The sequence below is a fragment of the Drosophila hydei genome, unplaced genomic scaffold (genome assembly GCF_003285905.1).
Source record: "Drosophila hydei strain 15085-1641.00,03,60 unplaced genomic scaffold, DhydRS2 tig00000063-arrow-pilon, whole genome shotgun sequence".
Lineage (NCBI taxonomy): Eukaryota > Metazoa > Arthropoda > Insecta > Diptera > Drosophilidae > Drosophila > Drosophila hydei.
The window spans coordinates 3,909,162-3,936,369 of NW_022045657.1; the positions used below are offsets into that span (position 1 = coordinate 3,909,162).

Sequence of the window (27,208 nt, forward strand, 5' to 3'; positions counted from 1 at the left end):
GTCTGTTGGCTTATCAATCGATGACTAGCCAGCTGGATGGTTGACAGCCTGTATGATTAGCCAGGCCTATTTGGTTTATTCGCCCAACTGGCTTTTGTTACTGCAATTTACAATACAATTGTGAGTGACACTCAAATTGATCAACTGACAAATGGGCCGGCCTCGTGGCACTCATAACTCTAAGGGGCGAGGCTTGTGATTGTCGATTTGTCACGTCATGCAGTTTCTAGGTCTGATTAAATTTGTAGGGATTTCATATCGATTAACATTTGTAGGCTCATAAAACCCATAGCTCTTTGGACTTAAGGCAAACCAAATAGGCTTTCGCCTAATTTTCGTAAAGTATTCAAAAGACGAACAAAAGTTAAACAAACAGCTCGCGTCCTTACCAGAGTGCGTGCCTATTAAAAAGCGGAAATTAAAATCTTTATGGCTAATGATTAACCAATAAGAGCAACATGAAACGGAACTGCCACAGACTGAAAGGCTAAGCCAGCGAAAGCCAAATGAAGCAGGCAGCCTAGCAAAAGGGCAAGAGCAAAGACGGTACTTGAGGCCCGCGGCTGGCAGACGCTTCAACGCCCAACTGTTGTGGCATAAAATTACCAAAGTGGCCCGTTGGTTAGCATGCTTGGCAATTGGCAACCGGAAGTTCAACAGCCGTTGCAATGGCCAGCTTATTAGTCAAATTAGGCAGTAGCCAGCCGACCGGCTGGTTGGTGGGTTGAATGGTTGCCTGTTTGGTTGGACGTGGCCAATTGGCGCGTCAAGTAAGTGACGAACGGTACTTGGCCGCAGCGAGTCTGTAATGAAAATCGATTAAAAATGGCGTTGGGCCCGCGCACAGACCTCACTCCGTCCGGCACATAATGGCAAATTAATTGTAAAGTGTGCGGCCATTTTGCTTTTCTCGCTGCCTTCGCGCAGAGCGTTGCCATTCGAAGGATTGAAAGCAGCATAAAACAATAATTAATTGATTGAATGTTGTTTGGAAATGGCGAAGCGCCTGCAGTCAGCCCGCAGCCAGCGAACAGTGACCAAATCAAGTCCAACCGCACGCCCCCATTCAGCTAAGTGGCATAGAAAATTAGTTTGCCCAAGAAATGAATTTAACATGCTCTATCCTTCAGGCTACAATGATTTCCAAAGCCGGTTCGTGCTGTCCGATTCCGTTAATATCTTTGGCTTTTGTGAATTTCACAAAACGTTATTTTCGATCGAAAACTAATTATTGATAGATTATCAATAACAAGTTATTTAATTTAGATTTATTTATTAAAAGTATTATTTTATTATTATTTTATATCTTATCATAAAGCATTTGGAGTTCTGTCAGATTTGCAAAAATAGAATTTAATTTGATTTAACTGCTCAACGCTGTGGAAATTCTTGAGTAGTTGAAGTCTTGGCCGCATTCACGTCCTTGGGGTCGGGTTAAGTCGTCGCAACTCTGCAATTACAAATCGGAATACGAATTGAAATTCAAGCAGCAATTACCCGGATCGAAATGTAAGAAACGAAAGCTGAGCTGATGCTGTCCTATCAAGGACATTACGTGCCAGGGACGTTGACAGGCGGCTTTTGAGTGTTGGCCGCAATTAGGCGTCTAGGAATTCAATTTATTTAAGCACAGCTCGCGCTGCCAGTGAGGTTGCCTTGCTTGTATTTGTTGTTTCACTTCAATATTTAAATGATTGCATAATATGCTGTTAGCTCAGCTCTTGGCAGCTGCCTCAACCTCAGGCTAGCTCTAATGGCTGAATTGTTTTGCTAGCTGGCAACCCACTCCTCGTTCCTTCCTGCCATTGCTCTGATTGTGCGCTTAATTTGCTTAAGCTGCACTTCATTTGTAGACCCGGCCCCTGACTGAGGACAGCGCATACAGTTCTGCCCTTCCTCCACGTTAATCGTCAATATTTATACACTTTAGGTAGTCTTTCATTTTGCGCGCACTTAAAATGTTGTTAATTTGCAGCGCAGCACATCAAGCTGATGGTGTACCATGTGGCATGTGGTAAGGCACTGCGCCAGCAGTCTTTACGTCAATCAGACAGTTTGGACGTACATCATTCAAAGTGCGGCAGCACTGTTGAAATTAACAATTACCTGCCGCAAAATGCAGCAACAACAACCACATGAGCAGCTGCTGCCTCCTGCGGCGTCGGCCAAGGTGGAGGGAGGGCCTTAAAAAATAACTATAGTGCAGGGCATTACTGCGGAAACGGAAGTGCGCATTAACTGTGCAAGCTTGCCTGTCAGTCAAGGTGTGCGTGTGAGTGGCCATGTGTATGTGCATGTATGTGTGTTAGCATGTGCTGGTGAATGTGGCCGCAATTAGCAGCGCACATGTATTCGTGTGCATTTAAGTATTTTCCTACAGCTGTGTGAGTAATTAAAACTGAGTGTGCGCCTTTAATAAGTTAAGCGACAAGGCACACACTCACACACATACACTTACATTACATGCATGCATCTATGTGGAAAGGTGAGCCACACACACACATGCATATACGCGCAGCTTCAAAGCTTCCGTTGCTGCTGCGACATTGTTTGCCTGTTTTTCCTGCACAACTTTTATTAAACATTCGGTCTCATATGCAATATTGAGTGCGCTACAATTGCGAGTAGTTTAATATTTATAAGTAACAACATACACATTTATTTATTAACTGAAAAATGCATGCTATATGACCTTTATTTTTCCTTGCAATTGACTGTGAAATTATTGTTCAATATTAATCAAAAGCCATCGTCGACTAAAAATAGTAAAAGAGACTTAATAAATGAGTAACTTCATGAATATGGTATAAAATTTAATATGTTGTAATAAAAATAATAAAAGAAATTAAAAATACAAATCTCTAATTCCAGAAAGCGCACGCTTTATATTCCATTTACGACCTAAACAATTTTCCATATAAAAGAAATTTTCCTATTTAGAGAGAATTTAGTTCAAGATAGCTCAAACATTTAGTCCTTGAAGACCTCTTACTCTCTGTGCACTACTCAATTAACTTAGCCACATGACGCAAGCATCTTATGCCCCTGCATCATTTACACGTAAATGCCTGGAGACCCTACAAAATGCACAATGCAGCCAATTGGCCCATTCATTTGAGCCCAACATAATGTGGCCACAATAAACACACCTACACATACACACACCCACACACATACACATTCCAGGGCACGTGGTTAGTTGCGTTGACTACCGTCAAGTGCCTGGCGGCATTTAGTTTGACCTTACTTTCAACATGGCGTATGCGCAACATCCTCTAAAAAATAATATATATATATGCTGCACTTCTATTCAGTTGATAATGGGAATGGGGCGGGGCTGGGCACCTGCCTACCTGGCACCCCAAAAGCGTATTAAATTAGCCATTAAAATAAAGTTGGCAGCATATTTATTTATTGCCGCATGACCCGAGGCAAACAGCCCTGATGATGCCTGGTTAATAGCACGAGCTAAATGCAATTTCTAATTAAAATGAAATTATGCGCATAAAGTAAACTCACATTAATTTGAAATTTGTCTTGCTTATTTATACAAACCCTAAAAGTAAGCCCCAACACCCGCTCTGGATCAATAACAACACGGCTGCCGTTCCGCCGAACTGTCAATTGTTAATTGGATAGCAAATGCCGCTTGCATCATTCACCCCCACCCATACGGACTTTCCACAAGCGACAAGCGTATGCAATAAATTTGTACACATTTGTAAAACAACAGCAGCAACATCAAAATAGTTTGCCCTCTGTTTGGCTTTGTAATCAGGCAGCGGCTCGCGTGCAATAGACAACAGTTTAGCATGTCAATAGCAGGAGCAGGAGCAGCAGCAGCAGCATCTGCAATTGCAACAACAACAAAGATTTAGACATCAAAAAACTGTAATTGACATATGACTGCAGCAGACTCATGAATCTGCATCTGTATCTATGCGTGCGGCATGCAATTTGCATGCGAGCTGATTGTCATGATTTTATTTAACCTGTAAACAAGCCGAAACAAAAGTCCACAGACTGTGATTTTATTTTGTATTGTCTACCCGAGTATAAAATTTTGCCGTGCACCTATTGACATTGAACGGCAAAATATTTGCATTGAATCGCATTTGTGTATCTAAAATAAAAAGTTATAATTAAGTGGGTTGTGCCTATGAATAAGCATTGGCAAATATTTTGATGCCAGGCGGCTTTATTGTGATATTTAAAATTATTGGATTGCGATAGTTATTACACATTTGCATTAAATTACATATGCAAAAATGAACAATGAATTAAAATAATTAACATTTATTTATGCTTATTAACATTTGCCATAGTTCCAATGAAAATTAAATAGCTCGAAATTATTATAGCTAAGCATTAAGCAATCGTCAATACAATACAATTTTCATCGCATATATGAAATGCTTATATTAAATTTCACACTTTATGATTCACTTAGTTCTTAGCCTGAAAAAATGGTCAAAAGCAAAAAAGAAATAAGACAAATATCCGTCTAGTTAAGAGCCTTCGACTGCTTGACCATAAATTGCGCCAAGCGAAAAACTTGCCGTTTCAGCATTTTTGATTTGTTTGCACATTTTTATGGTTGACTTTTCAGCATGTACTCAATGACTCACACCTCGACAGTTTGCCGTATACATAAATATACATATATGTCTATAATATATATATATATTATCATCTATATATTTACAGTCGGCGTGTCCAAAATTTCAAGTGAGGCGAGTATATTTGTTCGTGTTTGTGCGCGAAATTAATGCTGTCCTTGAATCCCACATAAACTGCCAATTCAACGAAAAGTTTGTGACAACAACAGCAGCAAACACACACGCACACATACATAGTCAAACAAATAACATACAGAAACTTGTGCCAAAGTTAATTTGCCGGCAAGTTCTTTTTAAAAAGCATCTTAATCAGCAGTAAATTCACAACTAATCAGTGGGTCCATTGTCTTGCTCGGTCTGTGTCGAGTCGTCAGTTCCCCTCGTTCGTCGATCAATTGAACTGCCAGTTCACATATTTGTTACTTAGCTATGACCAGACAGTAAGCTTCGTGCAACATAATTGAACGTTGGACACGGTGCAGCTCTTAATAAAATTGAGCAAATGCTATGCAAATGCTATTGAGCTAGCTATGCGAATGTTTGCCAAACTCAATAAAAAAAATAATTACTCTGCATTCATTATTGTTAAATACTATTATTTTATACAGATTATGCGAAAAACAAATAACTTGGCAAGACTCTCAGTATACCTCCGGCAAAATGCATGCTGATGAATGGGGAACTAAATAAATTTACAGAAATAAATTTAAGCTGAACTTTAAAGCTATTCAGTGTCATCATGCAACTATTACGAATATTGCATACGGAATATGCAATAAATATAGTTTCGTATCAAATTTCAATAAAGAAGCTATAAAAATATTAAATTGCACTTCTAGCTGTAAAACGTTTCAGAGTGACGCAAAAGAAAAAATATAAAATACAAATGCAATGAATGAGTTAATAGAAATATAAATTTCATTGAGTCACAGATTGCAAGTGACTTCCACATATGAAGAACAGTAATTGACCTATAAATTGCACTCTAGCGTACAGAAGTAAATTTCATTACAAGCTTCAATTATATTTTAAGAGTTGTCAAGCTGAAACGTGCGCGTATCTGACTCCATGTTCTGTTCTGGATCTTTGCCTCAAGTGTGCTCGCCTTCTGCATTGGCGCATTGAACTTTGTTTTAATTATGCTGAAAGACAGCGAATACTAAGCGCATTGGACATGGACATTGTTTGTGCTCTGCTTTGCTTGGCTTGGCTTGCTTGGCTCTTAGCTTAATAAATTGCAATTGTTTGCAAGCTAACTTTGCACCCACGCCCACTTTTTGGGACTCACTTTTGTTAGCTCCCTTCGCTACGGCTATGGATTTTGTAATTGGTTTTGGCGTTGCCCACTGCACTTGACAAAGAGAAATGGACAAAAAAAACACAGAAAATTGCAAGAAAGTTTAGCATAATGCGCAGCAAACAGGAGCAAACAAAGTTTTTGAAAACACTCAGTCGCAGAATAGATTTTTGTATGTGCGGTTAACGAAGCAAATAGACTGAAATTTATTCCGAGAAAATCGTAAGTTTTTTTGTTTTTGTTATGGCAGCCAACCCAGCTCGAATATTGGCCGAAAGTTTCATAAACGTAATTGTTTCGGACGCGGCCAGATCTATGCAAGTTGCACCCTTGAAGTTGCTCACAAACTCGATTTGAGTTTTTAATTTCAACTGGCCAACAGGCCAACTGGCAGCACGCAAACTTAATTAAAAGCCAAAAAGCAAGACAGCCATTTAATATAGCAGTCCGCTGTCAAAACAATGCAAGCAACCGGACCCGGAACGCCGTTCGAATGCTCAGTGACCAACGCAAACGCCTGACTATAACAAAACCCAAATTGTTAAAGTTATTGCGTATAAAGATACACATGCTCTTTGCATATGCCACTGATATGCAACAGACTGACAGACAGTCAAGTAAACAGATACGTACTGGAGAGGGGCGGTTGCTGCAAGGGTTGCTTCTTTATTAGTGTGGCTGGCTGTCGTACCCTACCCTAGAAGCTTGAAACTTGATTCAACTTAAAGTAGACGATAGTTGTAAGCTCTGATCAGCAGTAGTGCAGTGTAAAGTTAGGCAGAGGCAAGCTAAGATTGTTTCTAATGAAATGATACTACTATACTGACTGCTCTCGACTAGAGCTTTCCAGTTGACCTTTATGCAACGTCGAGTGATATATTACTTTTCATAAGATATGATCGAAGCTGAATATATCTTTATTACTGTTATTATCGACAATTCATAAGAATTACAATATAATAGCAATTAAACCCACCAGGGTAACTGTTAGTTATTCAATTTCGCCTCAATGTCAATTTAATTTTTTCTCTCTATCGCTCAACTGACCGCAAATGGAAAAACGCTGACTTTGCTCTTCCAGCTTAAACAAAAGCGAGCAATAAATACAACAAATACAAATATGTAATATGAAAGCGCTTTTTGCATGCTTTTCATATGGAAGTGTTTAAATTATACATAAAAGCTGCATAATGAAATCGGACAGCAGCTGCTTGTGCTGTGGCAACCCTGGCAGGCGAAATAACCCTTTCAAAGCACAAAATACAAGTCATTGTTTTGACCCGAGCGAGGGGTCAAGTGTTGTGTGTATTATGGCCTGCACGTACAGCAACCGAATGACTAACTGCAAATGTAACTGCAAGTAGAACTCTTACTGTACTCTGCCAGTCATACTTCATAACTGTGTATATATCTCTTTCCCACTGCCCCCTCTCTTAATCTCTCTCGCTCTGGCGCCCCACGTTTCAGTCTCTTTTGCCTTTGTGCCAGCATAATTATTAATATTATTAGCATACGTAGAGGCGCAATGGCAGGAGATGCCGTCTGAGTTTTATGAGCTAGCGGGTTTTGTTTCACATTGCGTATGCGTAACGCGTACGCTTATGTCTTTAATTGAAAAAATATCAAGCATGCGCCGGGCTGTACGATTGTTTTGACGAGCTTTTGGACACTTGCGACTCGTACATAAATGCCAGCTGTTGCAGAAAAAGGTTGACTTCCTTGATTAAAGTAGTACAGAGTTGACATTTAATCCCACAACTAGTTAGCTACTGACATTAAAGTACTCTAAATCATCTAGAGCTCTGCTACTTAAAATTGAACTTCGCTTCTATATTTAATACTATCCATCGCAAAGTTGTACTCAAGCACTTTGACTTAGTGTGAGGTGAGCTTGTCTATGAGAAAAGTTTACCGTTTAACTAGACAGCCAACTGCTTGCCAGTCGCTCAAGTAAGTCATTCAGACTTGCTAACAATGCTCTTAATTTTGCATGGAAAACTACAAAGTAAGCCAGTTAATTAAATACGCATTACCGCGCCTCTAATTGCCCGTGATGTGCTGCTTAGCTATATCAACAACAACAGTAACAGCTACTACTACTACAATTTGTTATAGACGACTGCAAAAGTTTTTGCTGGGGCGTGCGTTGATGTCAATAAAATATGGCGCAAAGTAAGCAAACATTAAATTAAATTATCAGCTGACACTTTGACCTCTAGCTACGTTACTAACTGACAGATAAACTGACAAGCAGATTGACAGAGTGAGATGCACAACAAAAATAGCCACATAATTTGATATGCAATGGATCAATAATTAATGCATATATCTCCGAGTTGAATCACATTTAATTAGTGCACAGCGCGTTTCGCAAGCACTGTGGTGAGTATACGCAGGCATGTGTGGCTGTGCAACGTGGCATGCCAGAAGCTAATTCAGCGGCACAAATCATCAATCACATTGCGGCAGCATTACCTTAGACGGGAATGCATCAGGCTGCGCACAAAAAAGTTTAATGGCTTCAAAAATCAACTTGGTCGTCGCTTGGCGCCATTTCACGTTGCATTGTTTGTTGTTTTAGTTGTTGTGAGTTGTTTGTTGTTTTCGCTTTATTTGTTGGCTATGCAAGGGTAACAGAGTCTAGCTAAAATATGCACACGCCGCAGGTAAATGTTGGTAATTTGTGACTTTCAATGGCTCCGCTCTTTCTTTTTTTGCTTGACTGCAAAAATTTAGCATTATTTTTTTATCTTGATGTCGACCATTTAACGCTCGACGACATTCCTGCTGCTCTGCAGCGGGAAATTTATGTTGAAGTCGTGTGGCAATATGTAATTGCATAGCTAATGCCGCAGCTACACAATTTAGCACGGGAAAATGGAAATAGGGATAAGTTGTGTGGTGTGATTAAAAGTGGACATTTGCTTATTATGCAAAGGCTTAGCAAATGAAAAGAGTTTGATAAAATGACTTAGAATTTATTTAATGTCAAGCGAATAGAAAACAAAGGCGTTAATTTTTATTTTAATTTACTCATCTGTGTCTAAGCTACTGTGTCTGTCGACTACTAGTTTAATGTCTGCCAATTGACTAAAATCTTGCATGTATTGGCCATTGGGATAGTTTTATTTATTATCTCTAGTTTTACTGCGTCTTAGCAGAGTCTGTGAGATAAAACTTAAGCTTGTCTTTTTGTTATATGTGTGTAATTATATTCTTTGTTGAAATGAATATAACATGAAATACCCCACAGTAAACACACCAATTTAAAATATTACTGACTGCAACTTTAGTTGACTTGGGAACATTTAAAGTCAACCGACTAGCCTTGACATTATTTATATGCTTCGGAGCTCTTAAACTTTTACACTTAAATCATATCTGCGCTTATTGTTTTACCTGCAACTGATATTGTTGTTGTTTTTGTTACATGTTGTTTGGCTTGGATCTGGCCAGCTCTGAGTTGCGCTCTTATTTACCCCTTTGGCGCTCGGCTTGGCTTATTCAAGTGTGGCTTTTTCATGTGCACACTGCGGAGTCACTTTGACCTGCATGTTATTCATGGCTAAACACACACATCCGCGTACACACACAGACTCAGCAGCTAGCCCTGTGATAGAATATAATACCAACAGCCAACCCAACAATTCTGTATACTGTGCACATCGCAAAGGAATGGCGTTCGCTAGGACGCGGGCATGGGCGTGGTCATGGGCTTGGGCGTGTGGGACTTTTGCGCTCTAAGCTGTGCTAAACATTCCCTAAATATATTTCGCAACAGCTCCACCTCCACTCCACACGCGAGATAAGCCACATACATGCCAGGGCCATGGAAACAGGGACACCCAGAGGGGCGTGGAAACCTGCGCGCTGCAATGAAACTTTTTGCACCTGCATATTTTTTCAAAACTATTCACAGTTGATTTTTCACCTGATGCTTTCATGGTGTAGCGCACATTTCTGTGAGTCTGTGTGAACTAGCGTGCCTGCGCCCGTGTGTGTATGTGTTGGTAAGTGCTTAAAATATTTGTCTGCTTGCCTGTTTTTGAAGCTGTGGCATGCCTGCCAGCCCGTCCAAGTATTGGGCTGCCCAACGAACGGCTCGCTTTATAGGACTCAAGTTAAATGCAGATCCACTGCCTCGGCCGTGCCACGCGAATCGGTCCAGTGCCCCATTAGAAACAGCTCGGTGCATTGGGCGCTAGTCCTTTAATGGTTTCCACGACGTCCTTTTGCGTGTCTGCTAAGAAAAATTCTGGTTGAAGTGGAAGCTCCCCATACTCCTGAAACATTTAGATACTTGCATTCATTTTACAGTCAATTTAAATACTTAAATGTTCACAGACATTAAGAATGAAATTTGATTGGGTACAATCAAATAAAAACTCATTATAATTAGTATTTTCTATAATTTATTTATTACTATTCGTCTTTCGGCTTTGGGCCCCTCACTCAGCTCGATGCGCTCCTGCCTGACATGCATATGTGTACAAATACCAGCTTGTGCTCAGTCTTTTCTATATGCATTTTATTATATAAGCTTTAGCATTAAATTGCCCAACGCACACGTTTACCTTCCCTCTCTCTACGCCTTTCCCTCTTGCAGCTATGGTCTCCTGGGCGCCTCTGGTTGTGGCAAGACAACTCTGCTCAGCTGCATCGTCGGACGACGGCGTCTCAATTCGGGCGAAATTTGGGTGCTGGGCGGACGGCCGGGGTCACCAGGATCCGGTGTGCCAGGCCCGCGAATTGGCTACATGCCACAGGTGAGTCGAACTCCATGTGCTGTTTGAATATTTCATGCGCTTTTTATTGCCCTGCCGCAGTTGGCTTCGTGGCTCGTAACTAAATTAAATAAATGCAATAAAACGTTAAAAGCCAGAATGCGAGAAAAACATAGAAATAAAAATAAAACAAAGGCCCCAAATAAAAAATAAAACTTTTAAATGCTGCAAAGCAGAGAAGTTTTAATTTCGACAAAGCGCAGTAATATTTTTAGTCCCCGAGGCTCATAAAGCTGCATCGCCGAGATGTAGGCAATGGTATTTGCATTCGCCCATGCTCGTTGTATAATTCTCTTTTAATTCCCATTTCGCAGGAGATAGCTCTTTATGGGGAGTTCACAATGCGCGAGACTTTAATCTACTTTGGACTTATTGCGGCCATGCCCCGCAGCGACATCGAGGATCGCACCGAATTTCTGCTCAAATTGCTCAATTTGCCAAATGGCTCCAAATTTGTCAAAAATTTGAGCGGTGGACAGCAGCGTCGCGTGAGTCTGGCTGTTGCTCTGCTCCACGAACCGGAGCTGCTCATATTGGATGAACCGACCGTGGGCGTGGATCCGGTGCTGCGACAGAGGTGCGTATAAATAATCAATGGATTGAGGATGCCTGGATGCCATGCATACTTGCACGCTTTAAACCAACATAAATAAAGAACATTTTGAGCAAGATACACAAAGCTTTATTGAGGATATGATGCAAATGACAAAATAAACACACATTACATTGCTTATTGATAGACAACAATAAACCATTTTAATTTAGTTATATAAGACATTGTTACGTATCCTTCACTCGCTATAGCCTTAATAGGTAAAGCGATATGTTATAATATTGAGAAAATGCAAAATACAAATTGGAAAACAGATAGCTCATTGCTCAAACACACAAAAAGTTACGATTCACATATTTATTTCTTTAGCGGACGGCATATATCATTTCATTGTATATATTTTACACTCATACGGATATGGTGAGAGCAGAAACTTAAAATAAATAAAGCAAAAGGTTGCCAAATGTGCGGTATAAATTTATTTACAAAGTAATATGTTATATAATATCATCAGCTTATAGGATTAGTTATTTCATTTTTATTTGAATTTACGTTTAATATTGTTATTCCAAAAGGGAATTTTTTTACAAATTGCATTTACAATAAAATAGAATCATTTTCATTAGAAATTGTTTCCTGACTTTGTCTCTAGGGACTGGTATAGCAAACATTTATTTAGCAAAGTTTTTTCGGTGTATTAAATAGCAAAAATAATATGTAATATATTAAATCACTGCCTTCTGACTAACTCTGTATCACTTTTGCAGCATTTGGGATCATTTGGTGGAAATTACAAAAAATGGCCACACGACTGTGATAATCACCACGCATTACATCGACGAGTGTGCCCAAGCTCACGTGGTAAGTTCTTATGCGATATATACTAAGGGTTGGCCAGTGTAGGGGATCAATGGCAATGGCTTTTTGGCGCCCACGCATTGTTTGCTCGCTTGATTTATAGTTGGTGCTTGCACGTCTATTTGTAAAATGCGGCGTATGAGCAACATTATGCGCTTCAGTTGGCAAGGGGCTGACAAAGGTGAAAGCTCAGCTGTCGAGGGAGTAAACCATAAGTCTCTGCGCAGCGGCTGCGCTTATCAGCTCAAGCTCAAGTGTGTGCTGTCAACACGCGGCGCTAAGTGCTTCCTTCTGTTGAACCATGAGTGCGGCGGCAGGGCTTACCCTGGTGTGTGGAACTTGGTCGCTTGGCAAATTTGTATCCTGCGCGAGCTGCAACAAATCTGTGTCCTCTCGTTCGAAAGAAGTACAATATTACTGGCCGTGCTGTTGTTGACCCATGGTCATGGCACGATTTACGAGGCATTTCCGAGCGAGACACATTGCAAAATTTACTTCAGATTTATTTATGTTGCCAATGCGAAGCTCCATAATCAGCTAAAGACCTAGACACAGGCAAGGCGAAATAGTGTGAATCCCACGTTGTGTGTATACCACTACTAATGCGTGAGGCAGACAATGAACTGTGCGAGCGACTGACGGAGCCGTCTCCAGCAAAAATATGAAAAAGAAAAAAGAAGAAAAAGAGATGGAATGCTTAGAAAATACAGAAATAAAGCGTGACAAAGCGCACAAAGCAAACGCCCGTCACAATGGACACTTAGATAGACAGATATATAGATAGACCAACAGATACCCAAGCGACACGCACAGGATATGAACAAACTCACACCCATACACATAGACATCACACGCTCGCACACATAAAACAAACAAATCCTCACACACGGACACGCACTTATGCTGGTCAGGTCCGTGCGCAAGCTGAGCTAAAGCCGAGTCTGTAGCATATATATCAGTGGCAATTCCAAAGATTGATGCAAAAGAAACGACCTTAAAGAGTTGCACAATGTTGAGTTGTGGAGTAAACAGACAAACACTGCGACACGTGCATACCCTATGGAAGGCATATGAAATCAAATGATTGATGGACAAGCGATTTATAATATTGCAAAACACTGATTTATTTGGGTCCTTATCAACACATAAATGCCACCAACAGCCCTGCAGCCGGGGGCTTGATTCGATTGCTGTTTACAGTTTATAGGTCGGGGTTGAATTTATCATTACATAGTTGGGAAATTATTCGAATAAAACTAAGAGATGATGAGTATAAAAAACTAAAAGTTCCTTAATAGTTATTTTGAACACTGCAAAAAAAAAGAATTGTAAACAGCTTTCCCTTTCAGTGTATAGTAACAAAAGAAACTGAATTAAGTAAAGTAAAATATGCTTAGGAGCTAAGCCATTAGTTCGCAGTTTCTTCACATTTCTTGAAATTCTAGTAACTGACTTAAATTTGATCATAACAAACAGAATTGAGTAACGCAAAGGATATGTATTAGATGATTGAATTTACATCCATTTGCTATAAAATCATATTAAATTATGTAAAGCTGCTTTTATATCTGAGTATTTTTTCAAAGTCACTTCAGCTCGTTAGCCAATGGCTTTGGTGTACCTGCCGAGCACGCGACAATTGAAACCTCGGTGTCTGCTGCCTGCTGCTTACTGCCTGCCTCTTGGCTACAGCTGGTAGATGGTTGTCGAAACAAGAAGAGAACGACACCCTCGCACGCTCTGTGCCATGACGTTAAAGAGTTATGGGCAATAAACGAAATCATTGTGCGATTTTGTCTACCACAGAACGTGCTGGCAACCTGAAGGACAGTCTATAAAACAAGGCCTCGGGTCTCGGGCTTAGTTAATCTAACCGCAATGCGTAACCCATTGAAATGTATCTTTAATGGCAATTGTTGTACAGCATTTGGGTTCTTAAAAAGTGAAACACCAAAAGAAATATAAACTGCCTATGTGGGCAACAGAGTTTCGCCTCACTTCTGTCTGTCTGGCAATTTTGGTGACAGTGTTTAATTGCTCATATTGAACACGTGTTGTCTCCTGCTGTGACACCGAAAAGAACGGCAACAAGGACAGGGATAACAGCAACAACAAGAATAACATGACGTCCGCTTAGATTGCGCACGCTTGAGTCGACGACTCGTATTATGGCCGGCAGCAAATTGCTTTTTCAGCTTTGTCACTTTTTCGTGCCACGATTTTGCTTTGCCGCAGGTTGCGCAATGCTCAACGCAGGGAATCCAACTCGAAGGAGTTCTCCTGCAGTAGCACATATTTTTCGCCAATTCTGCACGTCACTTGGACTTCAGTTGTCGTGCGACTTACTTGTCTAACTGACCAGTGGAACTTGGTCAGTTTTTTTATTGTTTTTGTGTTGGGTTGTTCTCTATGTGTTTTTTTTTCTGTGTCTTTTTATTGTTGACTCAACAGAATTGCGTGCTGGCATCAGAAGAGAGTATGCATGCTTACTAAAACACTTCCTAAAGCATGTGGACAGCTTACAGATATATATATACATATATATATATATATATATATATATATATATATAAATATATATATATATATAAATATACATATAGTCTGAGCTTTCAATCGTGTTGATTGAGTGAGACATAGTCATTGACACTTACCTAGGCAGCAGGTGGCAGCAGGTCACGTATCCTGCTTTTCGCCATTTCAATCGAGCTGCAGTTGCCTTGCTGGCGTCCCTTAAGATTTATTATTATTGCATGTCATGCAATTTATTAGCTATAAATGCATTGCCCTGGCTAATATATACCAACTGCCGCTTACTAAATATATGAAAAGCTATGTGAACTTCGATTTGCTGTTAAGCATTAAGCACATTCATAAACTTGATTGCTGTATTAAACTTAGAGTGTTGCCATTAAAATTCGATATTATTTATGGATTATAAAAGCTCTTTTGCAAATTTATGAGACTTGCGAAACGACTGACAAATAGATATTATGCGAGTTGCTTGCTGGCTTCAACAGATACGCGGCAAATAATATCTAGCTGAGGTCTGCTCGAGGACAAAAGCGTATTTTGTTTTATAAAATAAAGTTATCAAGAATATATTACGGAAATAGTAAAATTTTGAGTGTGAAAGCAAACATGGCACAGATCCATTTATGGATGTGACCTAAATTAACTTTATAGAGTTATTAAGTTTAATGCTTGTTTACCTAGCATACATTTTTTTTGCACTTTTATGTTCACTTTAAAATATTAATGGTAATATAGAAAAAACATATTTTTATATTTATATTTTGCATTTGCACTTTCGGCAGCAGTTTATTGCGCTATAATACGATGACTGCAATACCGTATTAAATTGTCAATCAATTTGACCGCAATGCATTCTAGAGCACACACACATTCATGTTCACATAAGCCAACCGCTTTGTAGGTCTCATTTTATTTGATGTTTCTCAACATCAGCAATTATTCAACTGTCCATTTGCGTGCTTGGTCATGGCATTAAAAAACAATTCTCTGCCTTCTTCCCTCTTTTGTATTATTCATTTTATGTTATTAAAAAGCAACATGCGGAAAATTACGCGACAGAAAGGAAATGCAACACACAGAAAAGACAGAATAAACTATTAAAGGACACTAGATAAAAAAGTCAAAGAAAAGAAAAAGATAACAAGCAAAAATTCAGAAACAGAACAGCTCTGAGTGTCTGCTGTTGTTGCTACTGGAGTTGTTGGCCTGTGGTGTGAGGGAGGGACCGTAAAGTAGTCGCAACAATATATCCATCAAATAATGTTACGCTCCCTGATTTCATTTATTAGAGCAGAAAGTGCTGCACATACAACTGGGTAGTGCCAAAGGGCCACCAACGCTCCTGTCCGCCCTTCAGTTGCGCGTCTATATGGCGTATACACGATTTCATACGAATATCGCTTTTTGTGTTAGCGGACAATTTCCCATGAGCCAGGCCACCGTTGACATTAAATTTAGGAGCAATGTCTGTCAAAAAAAAAAAAATTAAAAAAAACAAAGAGAAATACAGAAAACATAGCGGAAAGGGACAAACCAGAATAAAACGCAACACTGTGACCGACAGCGTTGTCACACAGCTGAAATTCCTGATGTAGGTAACCAAGCTAGCTTCAGGGTAGTCAGACTGGGTTGGGATGTCTATCTAATAATGAAGCAAATTGCAGACACGACTCATAATGATGGGCTGTCATAATGTGGTGGCAGCCTTTGATGTGGGTCATTCCTCTTATCGGCATTTGCGAACATGATCATGTCCGGTATCCCTTTCAGCAGGAAGTGCTTTAAATCGTAAAAGCCAGAATATATATAAAGTATATATATAATGTACTACTAAATATAAATGCAAATACAAATGCATCAAATATAATTCAACATATTTTCGGCAAGAGATAGATTAAATAAATGTTAAAAGAAATAGTTATGCAAATGCACTTTAAATAGCAACCCCAAACGATTTAGCTTGAGCTAACTGTTTAAGCTTCATTTTCTTTCCTTGTGTATGCAAATGGATCCAACCCTTTCATGCAATATCTGAAAAATGCAAAAAATGCCTTGGGTAACGCCCAAGAGCCTCCTCGTATATCATTTTTCAATTTCCGCTTTCATACGAGTAAAAAAGTCAAGAAGAAAATGTTGCATGCATTAAGCAAAATATTAAATACACTTTCGAGATTTTAAAGTTGCCATGGTGGATATATTTATCAGCTGAGTTATACTTATAGCATAAGTAATAAAATATCTATCATAGGCTTAAAGCTTATTTAATTTTAATTGTCCATTAGAAAAAAATGTTGTTAAGCAACATTTTTTTATTGAATTGATCTGTTACATATACTTTATATGTACATAAAAAGTTTCATATAAGTGTATAACTAATTCCGTGGAATCATAATAATGCCCGATGCCAGGGCATAAAATATGAAAGGAATTATTTATGGCAAATGGAATTCAGACCTATATTAAATGCTGATCACATCGAGAACCATAAAAGTGCAATTGACCAAGCGCACGTCAGAGAGCTAGTGAATTGGCTCTGCATCGGCATTTAATTAGGAAGTTAATTGGTCGCTCCATAGACGAATTACCAAATATAACAGCCAATGGACAAAGCCGGAGGAAACAACCGATTTCCGGCAGACTGAAGACAGAATCAAATCAAGCAGCAAAACTTTTCTAACTAGCTACAGTTTGTTCGTGTGCTAAAGTGTGTGTGTGAATTAGCCATTGTGTGTGTAGCATATTTCGCATGAAATTTCCATGTGCAGGAGCAGGAACTAACGCTGTATCCACTCATGTGCATGCCTAATGAAGCCATCCACAGCGCAAGAATTGATGAGCCAGCAGTTGGCTATGAAGATGTTGAGCAAGTTGTGTAAAGGCGGAAAAGTTTGACGGCCCAGTAAGGGCATTCAGTCAGTCGATTACGTTGGACTGGGTTCCGGGGCAGGAGCAACATCCTGAACTAGCCTAATATGTTACTCTGTATGCCTGGTCATGTACGGTACAGAAATCAATTAACTTAATATCCGCACGTTGTGACAAAGTGGCGGGGAGATTAGCTGTCTGTAGCATGAGAGGGGCATTGCCGAAGGACAGTCAATAAAAGTTTTCAACGACAACAACAGGATGTACATAATTCTGACACTGTGCGCACACAGAAAACTTTTACTCCAAGCCAGCTAGGAATTGAGAATGCGCAGCTAAACCTGAGTCAATCCAAAAGATGTCAAGGGCTAGCCGGATGGTAGAGTCTACGATTTACACGAACGATTCACTGTCAAAGTCAAAGTTTAATTTACTTGGCGACACTTTTCCCTCAAATTTGAATCAATTTAGCTAAAGAACTGCTGTCCTTACAGATTGGTTTGCTGCGTGGCGGCAAAATGCTTGCCGAGGAGTCGCCCGACTATCTGCGTCAACAATACAACGCCGACTCGCTGGAGGCTGTGTTCCTCAAGCTTTCCGTCATGCAGAACATGGGCAAACGTCGGCGCTCATCTATTGCCCAGGAGATTGTGGAGCAGGTGACGGTGCCAGCCATATCGAATCCAGCGCTGGACATGTCCGATGAGCAGCACGCCGCTGAGATTTCAGGAGAATTCGGTGATAATATATCCATGTCATCGGCGGCGCGAGATCCCATTACGAGCACAGCTCCTGCTGCACCACCGTTGCCGCCGGTGCAGGAGATGCCTACATCCTTCTGGTACAATTTGCATGTGATGCAGTCGCATCATCTGCATGCGCTCATCTGGAAAAACTTTTTGTGGATGATGCGCAACGTAGGGTAAGTAATTGGCCAGCAAATCAACTTGACCATGTGACTAACTAACTGTTTCGCATCTAGAATAATGCTATTCATAGTGGGTCTGCCGGTGGTCCAGATATTGCTGTTCTGCTATGCGATTGGCCATGATCCCACTGGCCTCAAATTGGCCGTGGCGAATCACGAGATGACCGAGGAAATGATTATGCAACAATTTTGTCCAGTGCACACCGGATGCAATCAGACCATGCTCAGCTGCCGTTATCTCGATATGCTGGTCAAGAACAAGAGCATGGTTGTGGTGAGTACATGGCATGCAAATTACCTTGGGGCCCAAGCAGAGGGGCAGAGCAGAAGCTGTCGTTGGCTTCTGCTTAAATTGTGCAATGCGAGCCGGGTTACAAGTACAATAACCACTCATGTTAGAATTTTCTTGTTGCTGCTGATGCTGATGTTGCTATTGCTTATTGAAGGACGCTGAGACGATAGTTCGACCCTGCCGGCCATTCGTGTAATTTATTTCAATTTGTGCGGGCACCAAAGCTGGTCAGCCACCGTGTGCATGCTCTTCAATCTACTGCACACAACGTCTGCCTGCCTCTAGCCCATGCTGCCGGACTCCTAAATCAAGTTGCTGACTCCCAGAGCCAGCGTCCCCCTTTGGAGTTGGCACCGTCTTAGCTGCGGCTTCTGTTGCCTTTGGTGTTGGCGCACACAAATTACAGCTGCTTATCTTTGGCAACAGCAACAGCAGTATGGTAGTAAGGCTGTTGGGGTCTCGGGCAGATGGGCAGTTGCTGGCTGGTCGAGATCATCAATAAATATACTAGCTGTGGGGCAAAAATAGTAGTTGAAAGCCAGCCCCAGTGCAAAAGACCGGCCCCTCACGGCAATTTATTGCAAATTACGCTTCAAAAACAATGCCTTCTTAGCTAATTTGGCACAATGCCTTCTTGCTATTTGGTCGTAAGGGAAACCGAAGCTCTGCATGACACAGAATTCAACTAAGTTTATTATTGACGAATATTGAACAAATGTAGAGAGTGGTTTTAATACTTCAACTGTTATCTAAATTCATATTCATAAATTTTGAATTTAATTTAAATTCACATGAGTAAAAGGCAGCTCTATTTTCCTCAAAGTTATTTCTAATTAATTGTTAAATACCTGGTGGTAAAGAAAATCAATCAAGATGAAAGAAAATACTTTGCTGCAACATCAAAAGTATACGAAAATACGAAGACCCCTTGAGGCATGACCTGTTTCGACAGTTGCCATCAAATTTCTGTTTTTCTTAAAAAAAATGATTATAATAACAATAAAAATGTAGCTACCAAGCAGTATCAACGGCAACAACAAGCCGCTTTTGCCAATTTGCGAAGTCAGGCTCAGGGCGAAAACTTTTATTTAGGCTCGAATATTGAAAAGCTCGGTCAGCCGCCAAAGTCCCCTTATCACTCTTAATTTGTTCAAATTTCAGCTAAGATAAAAAATAGAATAAAATAAAGTATACACGGCGCGCGTATCTCCATAGCGCATCTGCTTTTGGTCCTAAAAATTGGCTGTGCCTTTTTATATTTTTTTGTGTCTGGATCCTGCTCATTGTGTCTCCCGCACCTTGTTGGAGAGCCCAAAAGTTAATTTTGCTCAATGAACAGCATATCAAGCAGCCATCAGCACGTGGCCAGCAGCAACCACAACAACAACAAACAGCCGAACAATACCCACGCAACGTCGTCTACTCCTCACCTTCCCCAACCATGGAACTGTCTTTAACATTTGAAATTTGAATTTCTTCCTACTTCAACCGTTGCCCATTGACAGCATTTCAATAGTGGACACAAAGTCACGACAACAAACAGCAGCAGCAGCCGGCAGCTTTTTCTCTGTGCTCCCTCAATTTAAAAAATAATATTTATATTTTCCGGTTTAATTTTTTCCTAAGTCTCGTTGGCTTTGTGGTTTGTCTAGATCAAAGGCATTTTACTTTGCCCCGTCCCCGTCTTATCTAAGTGGCGACCTTTTCAGCCGCAGCTCGGGGCGTGGGGACGGAGTCAAAAGTAACCCCTTTGCAGCCCCGTTGGCTCTTTTGGCTTTTAATTTATGTCGAAAATTGCACAACGTATTGTGGGCGGGCTTTCAATTGTTGTTGTCGCTGTGGCTTTTAATTAAAAGTTCATTAGGCGTGACAACGCTGCTCATTAGACGGCTTTTGCTGTCAACCTTAGCTGAGGGTCCGGAGCTGGAGCTGGGGCTAACTGCAGCGGGTTTATTGTGTGCACTTGATTAGCGACAAGCTTTAACTTAAGGTGAAGCATAATTTTTCTGTGGTCTTGTTTTATGGCCAAAGAGCAAACAAAAAAAAAAATAGTGTACGCGAGAATTCCATAGCCATGCTGGAAAGTTATTACCTGTTTCTGTCTCCAGCTCATTTGCGTAGGGCTGCAACTTGGTCTAGTCCATAAGCAGTAGCTGTTGGCTGGGTTTGCCTTCCTTCCATCTCATTTGCCGTCCAAGTTGAGTTCATTTTCGCATAGTTTGTGGCTCAAGTTTGTCATAAACAATGTTGATCTTAGGGTTCAGCCATAGTATAAAAGTTGTCAAGTCTGCTAAATTGATTGCCTCTTGTTGCGACAACTCTCAGCTCTCTGATTGAGTTTGTTATGCATAAATTAAATGCCATTCCATGTCTTTAGATTGACGTGTATATATCTTTTTTCTGTTATATATCGTTTTTCTGTTAATGCATTAACTACGGATAATTAACAGCTGTCAGCTTACAACTATTAACAGATTAAGCAAATTGAGCAAATTTAAATTATAATTTACTGCTCCCGAAGCTTTAATACTTTGTGGCCTTTCAATAATTATCCATATGGATTTCTATGAGAGACAGAAATTGATTAACAATACAGAACACAAAGATTCAGATTGACATCTTCATTCAACCTTGTAGCTCTCTACTTACTAAAGTTATGTAAGCCAAGTTTTAAACAAGTAAATTCGATTAACCATTATATTTAATGCAGCTTATCGAAGTGTTCAGCCGTATAACCACACACATGTCCTCAACATGTGCACGTAACTAAGTGTGTGTGTGTTCGTGTGAATGACTTCATTTGTCCAAACATTAGTGCGGCAATTCCGTAAATTTCACGCCTGTTGTTCTAGATTCCCTTTCGGTTTAAATAGTAACCACAAAATTGCTAAAGCTTAGCCCAAATACAAATGCCAATACATGTGCCGGCATTTATTTGTGCTGTTGTTGTTGATGCTGTTGTCTGTGGGTTATTGTATGTACATAAGTGGCTGCCAAAACTTTAGGCAAAGTTGTGGCCCCGAAAGTAGCTTGAACCAACTTAATCAATGTATGGCACAAGCACTGGCTTAGGCCCAAGGATATGCTGGGCGCAAATTTCTGAAACAGCTTTACTCTCTGCATACACTCCATTATTTATTGTTTTGTGTGTCAGAAGCACAATACAAAAAAAAATCAGCGAAATGAAACTGTAAAAGATAACATAAACATATTGTTGACAACGGCAACAATAACGTCGGCGGGCAAAAAGCAAAAGGCGCAACGCACAAAAGTAGGCAACGCATTTTGTATTGCGGCGCTGCCTTAAGGATTTTCCTTTCTTTGTTGCTGCTGTTTGCAGAATTTATCGCTTGACGCAAAGTACGCACATTAATTACGCGGAGTTACTTTTATTGTGCTCGGAACAACATGCAACAAACAATGCGACAGGAAATGAAGCGAGCGACGCTACAGCTACAGTTGCTAACAGTTAGAGTGTTTGCCATCACAAAGAGACAGCCGACAAGTTCTAGACTCACTAAGGAAGTGCCCATAGTTATATAAGCGTACCTGACATGGGTTGCTCAATAATTCAGTGACACGGGCTTTTAATTGCATTACAACAACAACAATATCATTGCTATATGCCTTCATAGCTGTCTGTACAAGCTGAACAGTTGTTGCATTGACTTTTTAAGCTAATTGAAAGAACAGACGTTGACTGACTGCTGGTATATCTTACCTATCCCTGACTTATTTTTCAAATGCTTTGGATTTTGACAGAAATATGTAAGCGATGATGAGGCTGCCTATGAGGAAGTGCGTCGCGGCTATGCCTGGGCCGCTCTTGTCATACAGCCGAACTATACTGATGCCCTGGTCGAGCGAGTCGAAGATGGGCGTTATGCCGAGGATGGGACGGTGGAGGCCTCCGATTTGGGCGTACGCATGGATTGGTCCAGTAAGTTAATTAGTTTGACAATTATTATTATTTAAAAGCATTTTAAGGTAAATTAGACTCAATTTTGTCAATTTCATTTTGTGTAAGGCATATTCGAATGTCAATGTGAAGATAGCAAAGCATTTTCTCTCTTCCTCTTGTATTCAATCTTAGAATAAATATAATATGTGTCCTTACTGTTATTTTAATATTAATTTTTCAATTATATTAGAAACAATTTTGTAATAGAAGATAATACTAAATTCAGTGTAATTTCCGTTCCTTTCGCAGATCAACAAATATCAACACTTCTCTATCGCGACCTGCAATATACGTTTTTCAGCTTTGTGGAGAACATGTTGAGTGATTGCAATGTGAACCCGAAGCTGGGACGCGTGCCAGTACAATGGGAGCAGCCCATTTACGGCTATCGGAATCCAAATTTCACAGACTTTGCGGCCCCGGGCGTTATACTGACCATCATATTCTTTCTGTCGGTGGCCATCACTTCGGGCGCGATGCTGATTGAACGCAATGAGGGCATGCTGGAGCGCTGCTTGGTGGCCGGCATAACGGGACCAGAGATTCTGCTATCGCAGGTTGTCACCCAGTTCACGGTGATGCTCAGTCAGACTGTGTTTGTGCTCATTGTCAGCTTCTACTTCTTTGAGCTGACGCTGGTGGGCGATATCTGGCTGGTGGTAGCACTGTGCATACTCAACGGACTCTGCGGTATGACCTTTGGCTTTGTCATCTCATGCGCTGTGGATACGGAGCGTACGGCCACATATGTGGCGATGGGCTCATTTCTGCCCATTGTGATGCTGTGCGGTATTATTTGGCCCATTGAGGGCATGTATCCACTGCTTCAGTTTGTCACCGCGTTCCTGCCGCTGACGAAGCCCACAGAATCGATGCGCTCCATACTGCAGCGCGGCTGGGGCATGGATAATCCAACTGTATATAACGGCTTCATTTCCATCTCGTCGTGGGTGCTCGTGTTTCTAGTGCTCACCATATTACTGCTCAAGTTCAAGAAGGGCTAGTGTCAGCAGCGGCACATGTTATTGCCTATGATTTTACTAGGTCGTAAGGGTATTTCTTAGTCGTATATAAGTCTAGCGAGTGTATGTCTCTTGTACAATGTGTTAGTCACACAAATTATTCGATATAAATGTATTTCTAAGGTTCCGGATGTCACATGTTCATGGAAATGTTGTGCCTTTTACGCTTAAGTTTTCATATCAGCTTCACTCCATCCCTTACACTTATGATCATACCCATCCATGTCACACACTGGTCTATATAAATACACGTAATTCTATTGTGATTTTAAAAATCAAAATTAATTTTAATAATTTAGTGTGTAAAGCATTTTAGTTTTGCTTAAAGTTTGCTTAATAAATATGAATAAAATGTGAACCTAATATTTCAGAACTCTATAAAACGGAATTTTATTTAATAAATATTTTGCATATTTTTCATATTAATTATTGAAAAACTGACAAAAATGAACGCTGTCATCAGAATATTTGAATTCCATCAATTTGATAGACCTTACCAAATTCCTACAGAAAACTAAACATTCGTTAAAGTAAAGCTTTATTAAAAAGAATTCTATCCCTTAAGACCAATTAGCTCTTTCGCCTTGTCAAAAATCTGTGGCAATTGCCAAGTTTTCAGAATTTGCAATCCCTAAACGTAAGCTCTAAAATTCAGCAGCCATTCATTATAAGCCAAGATGAGGCACTTTCTGACCCTTTCAATCAGTCTTTGATTTGCCCAATATTTATTTACCGAGAGCAGCTCCAATCAAAGTTTGCCCCAAACAGCAATCTGTCAGTTCGGCTGTTGGCCACATTTCCTAACCCTTTGCTCCAGCTGCTTCTTAAACATGCGCATTATTTGTAGGTGCATCACCTCCCCTGGCTTGGGGGTGGTCAGGTCAGCTTGTCGTGCAGCTCGTTTTCGACACATTTCACATTTTGCGGCAAAATCAATTAAACCGGAAAGCATGTAGCAAGTGCAGACAGTGAGCAACGTGGTCCGTGCCACACGTGCAGCATCCGTCTGCTGCAAAAAATCAACTTAACAAGCGGACAAAGTACTGGCAGGGCAATGGTATGGGACTTCAGCTTTTGTTTCTGCTCCTATGGTGATCGAGTGCAGGGGACATGAATTAGAAAAAGCAACGGACACACACACACGCATATACACAAACACACACACACTCACTGTAAGTGGGGTGTTTTACATGCTTATGTAGGTCAGTCCACAAGAGAGCATAGGACTATAGACTTGGCAGACCATAGCAGGAACTTGTAACGTGCTCCACATGTCGTCCGTTTCCGTGACTAGGACGAGAACTTGTACTACGATTTGGAGTTGGACTAAATGTGCCAGTGCGATTGCCACTGCATTGATGTCTGCTATCTTTCCCTTCCATCTCTATCTTTCCCTTTAATCCGCCTGGAGTTTCCATCTTCCATCTACTTAATGACTTGTCGTCGCAAGTCAGTCAGTCAAGGTTATATATTCTGCTTCCATAACGTGTCTATTATTATTATGTAGAATTAGATATGAGTCAGCCATCGATAACTTTGAACTGAAGCATTTGCTATTATTTTTCACATTCCTTTTGAAATGATTTCGAGTTGATGTTATTGTTGTTGTAATACTTGTTTGACTACAAACATTGATTACTCGAGTGTATCTGACGGCTGTACTCGAGCACATAAATTGAAAAGTTCAGCGGTGCTGGAAAAACTCATTTTAATTTTATTCTCATTGTGAGATGTTCATGTAGCTAGCGCTGCTTTCCACATAATTGAAAGTTCAAACTTTTCGACTTGCCGCTGAATTAATTTCTCAACTTCATAATTTCACGTGCTCTGCGAAGCCAGCATAACAACCATACAGACAGACGGACACACAGACACAGGCGTGGCCAATAGTTATTCAGTCAGTCAGCCAGTCAGCCAGATGTCTACAATGGCTCTTTGTTTGAGGCTGCTCCTTTCGATGCACTCGCTAACGCGTTGGGCTGCTCCTTCAGATACTTTTGCTCGTCTGCGTCGTGAAGTGTTGCTGCTCCGCCAACTCGATGGCGTCTTAATTAATTGCTCAATTAATTTAATGTTCAGCGAGCATCTGCCACCCACGATCCCAATCTCCATGTATCTACCCCAGACACTTGTTCGGTATGCCAGCCATTTGCTTCGCTGCTCAAAATGTCAATTGTCTGTTCATTTCAATGGGCTTCACTTTTGCAAATGTCAACGCGCCAATGTTTTGTGCTACTTGGCATAAATTGGTCTGTAAGCTCGCTCCCCGAAGAGTATCCGTTTTTGGGAGTGGGCTTGGGTCAAAGTGAAATCCTTTAAATAAATAGCTCACCATTTACCATATTTGCGGTGGCATTTTGATAAAATGTAATCTGTTCAGGAATTTGACTTTAAGTGTCCTTTTGGCGGCTTTCAAAGTTTCAGGTGCTTGTTAAGGACTTTGTGAGACGAAACTTTTCTTGAATGTTCCCAGGTATGCAATAGCCAACCAAGGGAGAGCTTTTATAACCACTGACGTCGAAGAACTTTATTGAAAATACACAGTAATTAAAAATCGATATATAAAAATGGCTTTAATTAAAATATTTAGAAAGAATAAAGACAAAAGTTTTTAAAGAGCTTTTAATTAATACAATTAATTCAAAAGAATTTAATATATATGTAAGTTAATTGGCACCATTACAAAAATAGAAATTAAATGTATTTACAGAGGTAATTTTGATAAAATGCTCTTTAAAATAAGAAGAATTTGAAGACTTAAAGCTTAAAATTATCTTTGGTTAAATTTTTATCTAAATTTATACGCTTTAATTGCTGGAATAATTTTCGCTTTCTGTTCGAAATTCAATATTAATTAGTTTACTGAAGGTCATATCAATCATTGCTGAATGCACGTACCTGCGCGTTGCCATATTTGTATCGTATTTTCATAGTATGTTTGTTTATATTGCCTTACTTAACTTGTTGTCTTTGTCTTTGAACGTTAATTGTTTCCACTTGACCGCATTGCAAGTGTCAGCTGCAAACTCCTCGCAGCTGGCTGACTGAGCAATCAATTTGCGACTGCCTCGCTTGCATTGCGCCTGTTTTTGCATTATTTATATGCATTAATTGCCACTTAATCAGAAGAGTTGTTTACTTTTTAATATTTTTTCATTTTTATCCAGCTTTTCTGTTTATTTGCCATCATCAATTAGCCCATTTACCAGTGACAACTGCCAAATTCGAAGAAGGCTTTAATTATTTAAGTAATTACCAGAAATTACGGGAGGCGGCAACAGCAGCCTGTTTCACATATGCAGGCACTTTATTATTTTAATGACTGGCATTAATTATTTGTGGTACATTATGAGCAATTTGTATAATTTACCAACAACACTAACAACAACGGCAATCAGTTCAGCATTTGCCGTTTCCTGTCTGCTGTTTGCCTGTGCTTTACTCCTGTTGTTGCTGTTGCCTTTCGCCTGGCAAATTGTATAATGAAAATGTCA

General features: G+C 40.2%; 1 protein-coding gene across 1 annotated transcript in view; it reads left to right on the forward strand.

The window, feature by feature from the left end:
- LOC111600261 (ABC transporter G family member 20) overlaps window positions 1–24,082 on the forward strand; it is a 46,474-nt gene extending 22,392 nt beyond the window's left edge. Inside the window, exons 3-9 of the mRNA XM_023316310.2 lie at window positions 10,523–10,682; window positions 11,015–11,277; window positions 12,021–12,114; window positions 18,006–18,433; window positions 18,494–18,713; window positions 22,494–22,671; window positions 22,942–24,082. Of these exons, the coding sequence (XP_023172078.1) occupies window positions 10,523–10,682; window positions 11,015–11,277; window positions 12,021–12,114; window positions 18,006–18,433; window positions 18,494–18,713; window positions 22,494–22,671; window positions 22,942–23,696 (2,098 nt within the window). The 3' untranslated portion in view covers window positions 23,697–24,082. The remainder of the gene's footprint in view (window positions 1–10,522; window positions 10,683–11,014; window positions 11,278–12,020; window positions 12,115–18,005; window positions 18,434–18,493; window positions 18,714–22,493; window positions 22,672–22,941) is intronic.
- Window positions 24,083–27,208: the final 3,126 nt, after the last annotated feature.